Source organism: Anabas testudineus, chromosome 13 (assembly GCF_900324465.2).
Source record: "Anabas testudineus chromosome 13, fAnaTes1.2, whole genome shotgun sequence".
In the NCBI taxonomy this organism is placed as follows: Eukaryota; Metazoa; Chordata; class Actinopteri; order Anabantiformes; family Anabantidae; genus Anabas; species Anabas testudineus.
Genome location: NC_046622.1, coordinates 24,554,299 through 24,568,853, shown reverse-complemented (window position 1 = coordinate 24,568,853; position 14,555 = coordinate 24,554,299). Strand labels below are relative to the sequence as shown.

General features: G+C 40.1%; 1 protein-coding gene across 6 annotated transcripts in view; it reads left to right on the top strand.

The window, feature by feature from the left end:
• Positions 1-425: 425 nt before the first annotated feature.
• Positions 426-14,555, top strand: part of usp32 (ubiquitin specific peptidase 32) — a 45,621-nt gene continuing 31,491 nt past the window's right edge. For 3 of the 6 annotated variants that reach the window (XM_026368975.1, XM_026368983.1, XM_026368959.1), the window contains exon 1: positions 426-636. In XM_026368975.1, the coding sequence (XP_026224760.1) occupies positions 579-636 (58 nt within the window). In that variant the 5' untranslated portion in view covers positions 426-578. The remainder of the gene's footprint in view (positions 637-14,555) is intronic. The other 3 variants (XM_026368967.1, XM_026368993.1, XM_026369002.1) reach the window with 1 other exon arrangement.

Sequence of the window (14,555 nt, the reverse complement as noted above, 5' to 3'; positions counted from 1 at the left end):
TGCATTTGTTCTGTTATAGGAGTATAAACAACACCAAACCAACACTAATCGCCGTTAGTCTAGTATCTAATCAAATTTTTCCATTTTGAAAAGCCAGTTGTGGATTAAACATGATCAATATTCTACCGTCTACACTGCAGGGGGCCTGTGGCGGATGCTACCAGGTGTCATTTCGCACGGGAACCACGAGATGGCGCTGCTGCTGTTTCTTTACGCTCACTCCATCCGCTCCCACTCGCACGTTGACAGCTCAGTATGACTCTGCATAATGACTCGAAATACATTTGTCTAGTGCAAAACAACAGGAGGGAAACGTTTCACGGAGAAACGGACGCCAAGCTAAAGGTTTCCGTCAGGCATCTCCCCTGTGTTTACCAGCGCTGGTAGGCGTTGATCAAGTGACCTGTGGAGTGGGATCATGTGACAGAATGGAGGCGTCGCTGAAAACATTCACCCGTTCACCACATACACACACCACCAGGAACCCGTTTCACAATAAACAGATAAGGCGACTAACTCTTGTAGTCGAGCTCGCTTCTAACGTTTATTTCATCACATCGCAATGAAATGAGGGGAGCATGGGGGCCAAAGAGTCGAGGATAGGATTCCTGTCGTATGACGAGGCCGTTAAGAGAGGTAAGCCGAATCGCTAAATCCACCTCAGCTGCGTTAGCTTAGCTAACTGCATTTGGGCTAGCTCCTTACATTAGGGGGGACGTCCTGACTACCCGCTAAAATTTAGCGGATTTAGAGGCCTTGTTTATTATACAAGGTACATATGTGTCAGAAAGATAAAACACGGCGTCTATGAAATAGCTAGGCTATATTGTGGAATTCGGCTTGGAAATGTTTCGGGAAGCTGCTTGTATTTGAATAATGAGTTAGCGTTAATGTTATCTCTTATCTAAGCCTGTATTTTCCGCTGTCGTCTCCTTTTCAAAATATAACACTCGGCTGCAGTAGGACGCGCTTCCCAGCAATGAAAGCTATCATAAATTATAGTTAAATATCTTTCTAAATTCTACCCATGCCGAAATGATTTTTCTTCTTTGCAATATCCGAATGTCATTAAGTGACATTTTACGAAGCGTGTGTCGTTGCCTACAACGAAGCTTAGGTTAAATTGACAGAATCGTGGACATGAGTTTGGTGTGTCGTGCTCCATAGCGGCTGAAGCGTTGCTCAAGGGGATTGTGTTGGCTAATGCTGAGGGCTGGGCTGACTTGACAGTAACATATTCGCCCAAGCGGTTGTACACACCGCCTTAAATATGTGCTAACTTTTTGGCTGACGATACAGTGCAGGACTTAGCTTTTGTCACCTGGGCTAGCTGCCGCTGAGTAATGTCAACGTCTGCTGCTATTAGCTTGCTTGCCAAGCTAGACAGCTAGCGGACTCGCTGCGGCTAAGTTCCCAGAGGGGATGCCTGCAGACTGTTGCTTTTAGCTTTCGCCTGTCGGATTTCCAGCCTCGCCATGCGATCTGTGCAGCCGCTAACAGGCAGTGTTTACGTTAGCGGACTGCCAGGCTGCTGCTGCTGCTGCTGCTGCTGCTAACGCACTGTATCGACGTGAGCTAGCTGTGTAGTCGGGGCGTTTGGTGGAACAACAAACATGTAGTTAACGTTACTTGTCGTTGCCGTCACAGCATTCATCCACTTCACATTTAGGATGTGGACATTTTTTAAAACCGAGGGAGCCACTAGATAATCTCTTATAAACACTAAGCAGGGACCTTAAGGCCTGTGGGCTTTACTGTGTACTGCGACGTCAGTTGATGTTTGACGTTATATGGGCTAGTGAATCAATCAAAGAACAAGCTAAGCACAAAGGTGGCTAAAGGTGTGTTGTAGCTAACTGATCCACAGTCTGAGTGCTGTGTTATATAAGATGTGGGTGAGCATTTATTATAAGAGCTCTTATCCCTCATGCCTTCTTGTTGCACTTTACTCCCTGGGCTGGCAACAGCTGGACTTTGTCAAGGTGGTTGTCAGAGAATGTTGGATGACACACTTGTCCAGGCTTTGTTTTATTTATCTTGGTTCTGCTGGGAGATTCCAGTTAAATGATTACAAACAATCAAACCTATTCTAATTCCTTACCTAAATGCATCTGCACTTCTTCTTGTGTGGCGGTCTGGACATGAAGCTGATTGCCATTCCCACTCTGATGGTCACATGTGACACACACAGGAGGTGGAATTATCCTGCTACCCAGCCTTATCTGGACAGTCACATGGCAGCATTCCTAATTCCCACAGCAGGCTTGACTGCAGCAATTATGGCCTCAGTTTTCATTGGCGCTAGTTCCAGTAGGGCACCAGCAAGTTAATGGTCAGTGACCATCCTTGTTGGAAAGGTTCAGCTTTGATGCGTTCCTGTTAGAAGCTCCGTTTTTTTTTTTGTTTTAAGTCTAGTTTTGTAAGGCTGATTGTATGTCCTCTGTTTACTTTGTTTACACTTTCTAACTGCACAGCTGTGTGATTGCACACATATATCTGGACTAAAACTGGATTAGTTAGAGAGATGCATGTGACGTATTTGAGACTGCTACTTATGTAGATGATTATATTCTTACCCAAGCTCTGATCACAGATGCAAACATTTGTACATTGTAAGCTTGAAGACATACAATATCATAATTAGTGTGGCTGTGTGGAACATCTGGTATGTTAAGGTTACTGGACTGCCTTTGTGGTTGATTTTGTCACCGGTGAATTTCACAACTGAAAGGTAGTAAATTAAGTATATTGCTCTACACCAGAGTGCAGAATTGACAAAAAACAAACAAACTTAGTTTAATTTAACAATTGAATCTTTGAACGTTTAAATCTCAAACCGTTTCTCAAATGAACTGTCCAGAGTTGCCCACAACAGGCGATTGTCTGTGTCAGACACATTGTCACTTACTGGAAATATTGCTTTTGGTTCAGGCTTGGGTGGCACCATCAGAGCAGCAAATCAGAGGCAGAATTGCATTGTTTTGTTTACAGGTCAATAAGGTAGCACCAGTCACATGATGGAAACATCGTCAACACACCCACACATTCACCGTGAAGTCTCTCGACAGCGAGCTGCTCGATTCATCCATGCCATTACACAAACTTTGCATTAAGGAGCTGGCTGGGTGAAGTCTGTTCTTACATACAGCAACTCCGAATAATGTCTGGATAATTTAAGGGCTGCAGTGCATGTGTGAAAACAGCTTTATATATCATACTTCTTTAAGTTGCCTACTGGACTGGCATTGACTTTCCTCATAGAGTCAGACTCTGCAAAAGCACCATTCTGAATAGAAGACATAAGACGACATAGTGAAGTCAACTAAGAGTATGTTTTTCAGTGGAGGTAAACTTTAAAAAGAATTGTCATCAGGTGTCGAATGATGTTGGGAGTGTAAAACCTGTGTCAAACATGTTAAATAAATTAAGCAGTTTGAATAAGGTCTGGTGCAGAGTTTGGTCCTGACTGAATGTCAAAGACTTGAAATGCTAGATGTTAATTTTATAGCACTGGACAGTTGAGAATGCTTACTGTTTCTGTTCAATGTACAAAGCTGAAAAAAAAGCTACAGTCGGTCATGAATGAAGAAGAAACTGTGTAACTTTGTTGTATTGTAAAGACATCCAGAAGGCCAGGAGGGCTCTATGCAGAGTACCATCAAGGTTTATTTTTAAAGTAGTCTCTTTTTAGAAGGCATTTTCCAGTGGAGAAAGAATACTGATAGAAGCAGCAGCTTGTTCTAGTTGCCTGCAACAGATAATACCTGGGCATGTTTAATTACCAACACTCCTGTCTGACCTTGCCAGAAGTGTTGACTCACTTCAGTGGTGATTGTTTGTGGCACTGTTGTATTGCATTACACCTGGCTGAGTAACCCTTAGTTCTCCATGTGCTCATCGAAATGTAAGAATGGCAGCTGACGGAAAGACTTGTAAGACAGTGGATAGTCTTTGATTGTTCATGTTAATCTTGTTGAGACTGCGTAACTAACATGACGTTTTGTGAGACAGCTCCAGTTTAAAAAGTGTAAATGTGTTTGTGACATTTACACTAATAGTATGACTGGGGAGGATGGAGCATGATACAGATAAATTAAGCAGCCGGTGTCTTTGATGTTCATATTGTTCTGATGAATCAGGTTCTACTTAATAGTTTTTCCCAGAAAGTTCCTGGATCACCTTCATGGACCATTTGAACCTTTGTGGTTGACCACCATATAGTTTGTTAAGGAAGCCACCATGGTGATCACTCTAACTACTCTGACACAGCCTAGTAGTCACCTGAAGGCTGCACAGCCTTGCATTTGTAGTTGACGTCAGCAGGCCTTATCAGTCTGCGTGATAGACCACAGCTTTGCATTTTCACCTTGTGCTCCCGGTTTGTGGATGTAGATTTGTCTACTGCTGCCACTAAGGCTTCTATTATAGTGTTTACTGTGGAAACATGGGGCTGGGGACAGGCTATTGTTTAGATTGCTGCAGTTTGCATGGTAGCTTACTGTATCACAATAGTGTATTTTTAGGTTGCCTGTAGATAGCAAGGTTATCTAGGATACAGTTAAACACACATACGTAATCTACAGAATGATACTTTAAAACCTGATATTAACCATGTCCATGTGGATTACATCCACAACACATGCCTCTCTAGATATTTAGTTTTTCTTTATAAATGACTTCGTTTTGTATCTATTTAGCATATAATCGTAGGTTTGGTAGGTTATTGAATAGTCTCTGATCTGTTGCTTAATCATTTGGTACCGCAGTTAGTAGAGATCAATAAAACATGGTGTTAATCCTTTTAGAATTAGAAATGGTGCTCAACAAGGGCTCTCTTCTCCTTTTTCTCACTGCACTGCACTAAGCTTTGCAGAATGGCATGGTCTCATCTCAAATCAATGTGTTCAAAAGTGTGAATGCACACCAAAATCCAGGTACTGGTCATGGCAACATGCTGTAAAAAATGATACAATTGACTGTGCACCAAGCTTCCATAATTTATTAATATCGACAGTATTTTAACCAAATTGGTCTTTGTCAAGACAGTCATTTCTATAGGTATTAAGTGCGGTCATCTGTATCCTTTTTTCACAGCACAGAATCTGATGAAATAGCTAGCAGGTTGCACAGTTGGGTTTTTGTAACCAGTCATGGCTGGTGGGGGCCTAGACAGGTCGCCAATCTACTACAGGGCCACACAAAAGCCTCTTTCAGACATGCACTCCTTTCCATAAATCAGCATTTGAACGTATAGGGTTCATGTTTGAATAAACACCCCAGTCACTCTTTTATAAAAGTTGTTGATAACAATCTTTCTAGGTAAGACTTGGTAACATTTATGTGTATCAGGTCTGAACTGCATGCAGGTCTGAATGCAAGGGAGAAACCATGTAAGCTTTAGGATCGTTTCAGATTAAAGGTGACCTAGACAGGCGACAAGAAAATGCGCAGTTAGACCACTTGGCGACTAAGAGGTTTCAGCAACTGCGGAATAACAATCAAAGGAAGACCAAATCAGGTCTTAAAGGTAATTTTTAAAGTCACCATGAGAGAGAACTCACAGAGGAAAATATAAGTAACAGGGTCAGTAACAGACGCTAGCTCACTGAAAAGAGAAGGATAATGATCAGCTCTAGTCAAAAGTAAAAACAATAAACCCCCTCAGCAATCTCAATCAAATCAATTCCTCAGCCTTGGAACTGTAAATCTCCAGAGTGCAGTTGCTGGCCCATCGACCTGCCCAATGTTTTTGCTGCTTGTTGTTGTCTTCTTGTTGCCTGCTGTTCTTTTCTCTCCTTTTTCCAATCACCCCAGCCATTCAAGGCAGATGGCCTCCCACCCTGAGCTGGTTTTACTGAACGTTTCTTCCTCTAAAGGGAGTTTTTCCCTCTCCATTGTTGCCTAATGCTTGCTCAAATGGGATTGTTAGGTTTTCTGTATAATTCTGTATTTTGTAAGGTCTTAAACCTTAAACACTGTAATGTGCCTTGTGAGGACTTCTGTTGTGATTTGGTGCTATACAAATAAAATTGAATTGAATTGAATCTATTCCTAGAGACTGGTACAGTATGTCAGCCAGATTATCTTGCACTTGATCTGAAATTCAGAACTCTGTGGGCTGTGTGCATCAGTTGATTTATTGCACTGAACATGCAAAGAGCAGCTCAAAGCACCAGTCATTAAACTTTTTTGTTAAACCCGTGATTGATTTTAAAACACATAATTCTGTTCATGTCTGTGTATAAAGTGGTCTGAAACTGTCTTGTATATATGACAGATATCACACAAGTGGGCTGTGGCTCTCTGTCATGGTCGTGTGTATGTCTGGAGGCGTGCGGAAAATCAAAAAGTGAGTCGTTTAGAGTCACCACTTAATCTAATTGCACATCTGGATTGTGAGAGGAGTACAGCAATTTTGATGTTAGGATCAAATTCTAAGCACAGATGCTGATGCATCAACTACAACTTGAGTTTACTGTATTAACATCTTATTAAAGGAACAACATAAACATATACTATTTATGTAAAATACCTGTGTTGATTAGTATGTGACATTATGAATAAATTTTCTGATCAATTTCAATCAGATATCAATTTCAAGTTCTTGATTAATTCTTACTGAACATCTTCATAATGTCTAGAAACTACGGAAAAATGGCTATTTTCCAGCTTTTTAAGAGTTATGTTTTCAGACATCTTGTTTGTTTTGTACATGACAGACAAAAACATAAAATTCTTAAGAAACTGAAATTTCACCGTTAGTTCTTGAAGAATGAGGCTGATGCTTTTCTATATTTTTGTTCCTACAAATTTCATAAAAAGGTAAAACCATCTACGATTCCTGTCTGCTCACTAGAATGTCAGCAAATCCTGAATCCAATTTAACAAATCAGTGAGTCAGTGATTATTTTACAGACTCAAAGAAGATCATACTGTAATGTCATGCAGTGGTCTGGCTCACTATAGAGGCAGAGAACTCATGGCTATGTTGAATAGGAAAAGTAAGAGCATTTCCACATGCACAATGCGAAGAGAACTCAAGGAATTTGGACTAAACAGCTGTGTAGCCTTGTCAGTGAGGCTTATCTGAAAAAGGGCTTCAATTTACTAGAGAGCTTAAAGATTGCACTTTGGAGCAATGGAAGAAGGTCATGTGGTCTGATGAGTCCAGATTTACCCTGTTCCAGAGTGATGGGCACATCAGGGTAAGAAGAAAGGCAGGTGAAGTGTTGCACCGATCATGCCTAGTGCCTATCATACAAGCCTGTGGGGGCAGTGCCATGATCTGGGGTTGCTGCAGTTGGTCAGGTCTCGGTTCAGCAACGTTATGTGCTCAAAGAATGAGGTTAGCTGACGACCTGAATATACTAAATGACCATGTTGTGTCACTGGTGGCACGGGCATATTCCAAGATGACAATGCCAGGATTCATTGGGCTTAAATTGTGAAAGAGTGGTTCAGGGAGCGTGACGCATCATTTTCACACATGGATTGGCCACCACAGAGTCCAGACATTAACTCCCATTGATTTTCTTTGGGATGTGCCAGAGAATACTTTGATTAACAGTCTCTCCCATCATCAATACAAGACCTTGGCAAAAAAATGAATGCAACTCTGGACGGGAATAAATGTTCTGACATTGCAGAAGCTTATCGAAATGATGCCATGGCAAATGCTTGCTATGATCAAAGCTCATTAGTGTGTGAGTTTTTTTGGGGGAAGGGCAGTGTATATCCAATTTTTTCCCTGATATTACTGTCACTGGGCCACACTCTGCACAGATGACAAGCAAGGGGATTCAAATGTGAATATGAGTATTTGTAGAATCCATTTATAATTGATGGAAAATCAAAATATGGTATTATTGTTTTATCCCATTGTCCTATTTATAGTTCCAGTCAACAAGACCTTCATGCTGAGAATTTTGTGTCATGCCATCAGGTGGAACAAGATTTTGAGGAGCGTTAAGCGTTTCTGTTGACGGTTCACTGTGACTAAATGGTTGCCTGGGCTCATGTGAGTCCAGTATCTCCAGTAGTCTTTGTGATCCCTGTCAAGGCAGTTTCTAAATTGTTGCAGGCTGGCAAGACCCAGCTTATTTTGCAGGACAACAAATATTGAGTCACAGCAGCAGGCTGCTCGATGGTCTGCTGCCATGATAATTTTGTAAGGTGGTCTAACACCAGAATCCTGCTGTGTGTGTGTATGTGTGTGAGTGAGGGAGAGAGGAAAAAGCTATGGATGCAGTGATGTGTGCTGTGTTTGCAACAATTATGATTATAAAGAGATTTTTTTAGAAAATATTTTGAAATTCCAGATACTGAGATACAGAAAACATCACAAACGTATCATGTTTCATTAGGTCACCAGTTCTGCCTGTAAACTGCGTTTCAAAAGAAAAGGATGGCGTGCACGTCTAACATACTTGGTGTGAGTCTACGTGCACCAGAGAGTCGTATAAATGTACCAAAATGACCAAAAAGTAGATTTTGCATAAAATGCAAAACCTATTTGCCAATTTTAATGGTATGTAGATGTGAAAGCAGAGTTGAATTGAGGAACTAGTCACACAAATACCATTTTTCCACCACATGGTGTGTACTCACTGCACTTGTTTTTTGTAACAGGTAATTTACCACTGGTACTCCATCGGTGTAACTGTTATCATAGCAACGTGCATTGTTGAGTGGTTTGAATGGTCCATTCAAAGTTTACGTTTAAAATGATGTATTGTCGAGTCTTACGGACCCACTCCCTGTCCACACTGTACGCAACCACCTTGGCCATAAACTTGTGGTCTGACATTGTTTTTCCTCACTACAGCAGACTCACTCTGCAAAAAGCAAAACAGTATCAGCAGGGTGCAAATCATGGACAGTGCTTAATGGTTGGATGTATGGATGAACACAGAAGACTCTCTTCTCTTCTGTCCTCTTAGGATCTGAGCAAACCGGATAAATTTGTTTTTAGCTGAGTGTTTCCTGCTCAAGCGGTCAAAGCATGGCAATGTACATATTGGGGCACATATTGGGGAGTTTAGAGACACATCCATAAATGTTTCTTTGGGATTCTTCCTGGACTGTGTGGTAAGCAGTTAAGATGAGGGTGAAATCATGAGGGTGAACTAAAATGAGGGTAAAATTCTAAAGGTTTAACTAAGTCATGCTATACTGGGAGCACATGACTGCAAAGGAGGTGTCATTCACTGGCCCAGACTTACATTGGATTGGAACCAGAACTGGATCAGTTTGCATATATACTGTATATACTTAGAGCTTATTTTACATTTGTACTTTATTTACATAATATATATCTTTAATCTTTGTCAACAGAGATTTGATTTGATCCTTTTTTTTGGATAATAGTATGTAATGTTTTTGAGAAATATCTGAACACAGCTATATCAAATACTCAAATCTAGATCACGTATTGAAGAAAAAATGCAGATTGATCCATCCATATTATTATAGTGTGTGTGTGTGTGTGTGTGTGTGTGTGTGTGTGTGTGTGTGTGTGTGTGTGTGTGTGTGTGTGTGTGTGTGTGTGTGTGTATTTGTGTGGAAAATGTTTTGAAGGAGTTGCAGAACAGAAATTAGACCCATTGTTGACTGTCAACTGAACCATTGCATCACAACATGACAATACACATAGTGTTCTCCATAATGTGGTGTGCCTTGTTTTCTTTCCCTTTTGTCCATCGAACTGTAACAATTTTGCCATTATCTGGCAGTGCTATATTGTAATCATGTTGTCTCAGTACTAGTAGAACCCTTTTCTTTAATTCACAAAGTAGACATTTAGTTTATTTACTTGCTTTGCAGAGGCCAGGTTATGATATGTTGCTTTCTAACTCGACCAGTTGAGAACCATTTCCTCGTGTATGAGAGGAATTGAAAGCCATGATTAGAAGCATACTTACGGGGTGGCTGTGGCTCAATAGGTAGAGCAGTTGACTGCCAATCGCAGGATTGGTGGTTCAATTCCCGGCTGCCACGTCACATGCCAAAGTGTCCTTGGGTAAGATACTGAACCCCTAGTTGCCCCCGGTGAGTCAGGTCAGCTGCATAGCAGCTCTGCCATCGGTGTGTGAATGTGTGTGTGCTTGTGTGTGTGAATGGGTGAATGAGAAGCAGTGTAAAGCGCTTTGAGTACCAGTTAGGTAGAAAAGCGCTATATAAGTGCAGACCATTTACCATTTACTTATTTTCTCTATTTTGCCTAAAGGCCAACGGTCACATGAGTAAATTTAAATGCATTTAAAACAATCGAAAGTTCTTGTTTAAATGGTCACATTTGGTGGAGCCAGGAATAAGAGCTTACAAGTTGAAGTTGCTTGTACAGTCCAACATCACAGAAGCTGTTTAAAACAAGAACACTGGTGTGCAATAATGTTGATTTTTAAAAGTCTGGACAACTCATAAAAGCATGAATCTAATGATGATTGTGGCAGCTGTTATAGGAGGGATTAATCTCATAATTCCTACTCTGTTAGCAATGTCTGAGTCTAGTTCTGTGTCCCAGCAGGGTCATAAAGCTGAATCCAGGAGATGAGACCCACCAACAGGGTACATGGATGGATAGAAAGATAACAGTAAAACTGTCAAGGCTGGGGATCACAACTTTTATCTAGCTGCTTTCACACATGCAATGACACCCTGAACGTATGGACTTTACCTGGGTGCTGGGAGCTGCATGTGAGAACGCAATGTCCAAGTTATTCAGCTCGAAGGTTACCCAGACTTTATCTTGTACGCTCCCAGTAGAAAGTCTGCATAATGTCTGTGTGAGCCCAGGTGTGAACACAGCAGGTAATCTGAATCTGTTCAGTGATGCATTTGGAGTATTCACAGCAAGCAAGGGGGTGTTTCTTTTCAGCTGGTTTGCTCAGCACAACATCAGAAAGTTTAGGACTTAAGAACCAGCTGTCTGTTGTTGGATCACACTTCTTTCCTACAGGAAACCAGAGTTAGATACATAAAGAGTTTTCTTCGAATCATGTGACTGCCTCTACTGACATGCTCTAAAGAAAACACTATTGATTTCTGCGGTGTACTTTTTGTGTCACGTCTTTCCTCCTGCATGCTCTACACAGGGACCACCTCCCCACCCAGAAACTAAACTGACTATTTCTCTGACACAATGTCTGGACCTGATCCCCAGGGGACAGTCCAGAGTGGATATGTGAAAACAGCTTTAGAGTGAAGGTGCAACATGTTCTTCACATGTGCATTCCTGGTTAGCAGGATCTGACATCATACCAGATCTATTGGATCTTCCAAAGTCATATCTAGCTCGTGTGTGTCCTGGCAACAGATCTACCAACTCAAACCTACTCAGGAGCAGGTTTGTACTCGGGTTCAGTCAATGTAAACAAGATAACCTCTCAGAGTTGAACGGTGGTGGACCAGGAAGTGCATCCAACTATGGATAAGCTGTTCATATGTGGGCAGTGCATTGAAATCAGGATGGCAATAATAAATCTGAGCTGATCATGCTTTGAGTGTCAATATACACGGCCTACACAACAACCACAAGAATGAGCAGTTATTGCAGATGATTAAATCCACCTTTTTCGGATCCACTTGGGAACCAAATTTCTCTTGTGTGTAGAACTCAACTGAATAACCTTATTAGGACTAAAACATCTAGCAGTAATTAATGAGTTCGACCATTCATTTAAAACACTTTGCTGAGGTCAAAACAGTGGTAATCACTGAAGATATGTTAGTGTGTTCTCACAGAGTTTAAGGAAAAGCCAAATGTGTATGATTAGGTTAAATTAATTCTTTTGTTAAGAGGAAATCCTCTATTCTAGTTGACACTTCTGTATATGACTCTGGTACTGTTTTTAATGGGAAGTGTAAACACAGTAGCAAAAAGCTAATTTGGGTCTCTCTTCCTCATTTGCTGATATTGTGGTTCATTGTCAACACCTGTCTCTTACAGAGTTAATAAAAAATGGCATTGAATGCTTGGTCAGATTCTTGTTTACTTAGGCTGCAGTAGATTTTAGTGTACTGAACGGGATGCTTGGCTTTGCTAATAAGACGATGGGTATTTCAAAGTTCTGATTTAATACTAATTAATACAATCTGTCTAGTACTTTATTGATACTCATACTCATTGTTTTTTACTACTAAAAATTTGAGATTGTTATCTGTTGTTCGATTTATACCTCTGTTCTTTTAAGTTTTTTGTTTTTAATTTGTGAGCAGTGTTTTATTAAATTACCAAAATTTGGAACATTAAGTGTTACTGGGGCTCTGAGCACTTGGCTACAGTTTGTACTGTCTCGGAACACGTCACCAGAGCTGAAGCTGACAGACTTCTCATGCTGCATATTCTATATAATGTAAATCCTGCAGATAGGCAGTTTGACAAGAAACATAATCTTTCTAAGATATTATATCAAGTTTGCGGCGTCAGAGAGCCGCTATCATTATGCAGGAGGTGCGATACAGGTAAGTGGTGATGATAGGTGTCGGGTTACACAAGACTGTGAATGCTTTTGTCATGGTTTCGGCCTTTGTTTCAGAACACTTACTTACAGCCCTATTAAAAATATATACAGAATATTTTTAATAATGGTTATTTTTTAACATATATTTAGAACCTGGTTCTTTTAAATTTTGTATGTTACTTGCAATTGCATTATTTTATAGTATTTTTATTCATCAAATATGCTCAGTTAGCAGTTTATTAGGTAAACCTTACTCAGTGTGGAGTTATCTTTAATTGTAGCTGCTGTTTATTGTTTGGACCCCCCCTATGATTCAGTTTCTCTCAGTACTGTGCTTCAGAATACAATTTGTATTGTAATAGGTCACATGGGGGTAATGATAAATAATAAAAAATACCTTATTGCGTTCTTACTTCCTCGTTTCCTGTCCTTTAGATTTCCCCCAAAAGGATGTTGTTATTCTGTAATGATTTTTTTTGGTGCTCATTCCTCCATGATATGACGAGATAATGACTCAAATAAACAAAAATAATTTCCCAGAAATGCCAGGTGTTTTTTTTTTCTTTTTTTCTTTCTTTTCTGCATCGATAACTGTCCTTCTGTACAAACAGCATGCCCTCAGCATTAAGCCATGCAGTTTTATAAAACCCTTTATGACTTTGTCTCTGACTCCTCTAATTCTTTTATGTTTTTTATGATTTCTTTCTCTCCCAGGAAGCAATCTTCCGATGTAACATAATCATAAGCATTGTCATTCATCGGTCTTCTGTCCTGAGACATCTATTACTGAGCTCATAGAGAAATCAGTTGACGATGTGATATGACTGCCTTTAGGAATGCATTGTGTTTTATTAGTACACAATAAATAGGCTTTCATATCTGGTCGGTCATTTGGACTGTTCACACACTTTGCTGCTCTTGTCAACAACATTCTTACCAAAAATAAAAATACAGAATCATCTCTTAATTCAAATATTTAATAAAAAGTCTAGTTTTACATTAATGGAAATTGGTTTGTTTGTGATGCGTTTTTGTTTAAAAAAAAAAAAAAAAGTGGATACCGTACTAGTACTTCCACTAACTATCAAACTGCACCATGTGTTAGCTTACCTTTGCATAAAGACTGGACATGGTGAAACTCTACCAGAGTCTGAGAGTAACAACATCCGCCTGCCAGCACCTCTAAAGCTCACTAATAATACATTACATCAGTTATTGAACACAGTACACAAAGTTATACAAACGACATGTGGTTATGTGAACTGCAGCAATATTGCCAGGCAGCCAGCGGAAACTCCAGGAAGTCAGTGAAACAGTAATTTACCCCCACCCCCAACAAAACCACAACTTTTGTTGGGTGGTGTTTAGCTCAGTCCATTGAGTAGATCTTTAAATGAAGGTCAGCTCAGTTTACTTGAATTCCCCAAAGACCCCCCATTTCCTCATCAGTCTACAATTGAATTCATTCTGCATCCTGGTATTGCTGTCAGCAGCAGTTTAATCTGTTTGCATCAATTCCTCATATCCCTTTGTTTTGTGCAGTCAAGCATACAGAGGATGACAAAAACTGCAATAGTACTTTGAATTATGTAGTGTAAGTATAGATCTGGATGTGTATTTGTGTCCTAAAACTGTGGTGGATGAAAAGGTTAGTGCTGTGCTTTTCTAATAAAACCCTTGGGTGTCCTCCAGACTCTGTGAGAGACCTACCCGTCAGTCTCCCCTGATCAGCTTGTTCAGTGTAGATAGATGTGGTTGATTGGCAAGTTTGAGGTACCTGATGATACCATAGCTAAACCTGACCAAGACCAAACTGATGATTTCTGATTAGTAGGATGTGAAATTAGTAAAATAAGTGAATTTTGTGTTGGAGAATATACTTAATCAGCATATGATGAATTTACATTAAAGATTTATTTGTTAAAGTCTGTATAGACCATAAAGGTAAAGCAGCTGTAGTATTACAATTGTAAGACCTCTGTTGAAAGTAATAGTGCTGATATTTGGTCTTTTGTGGTCACAACTTCTAATGTTTACAGTTATAACCCATTAGATTATTTTTGTACCAGACTATTCTAATGTGTTTCCGTGTGT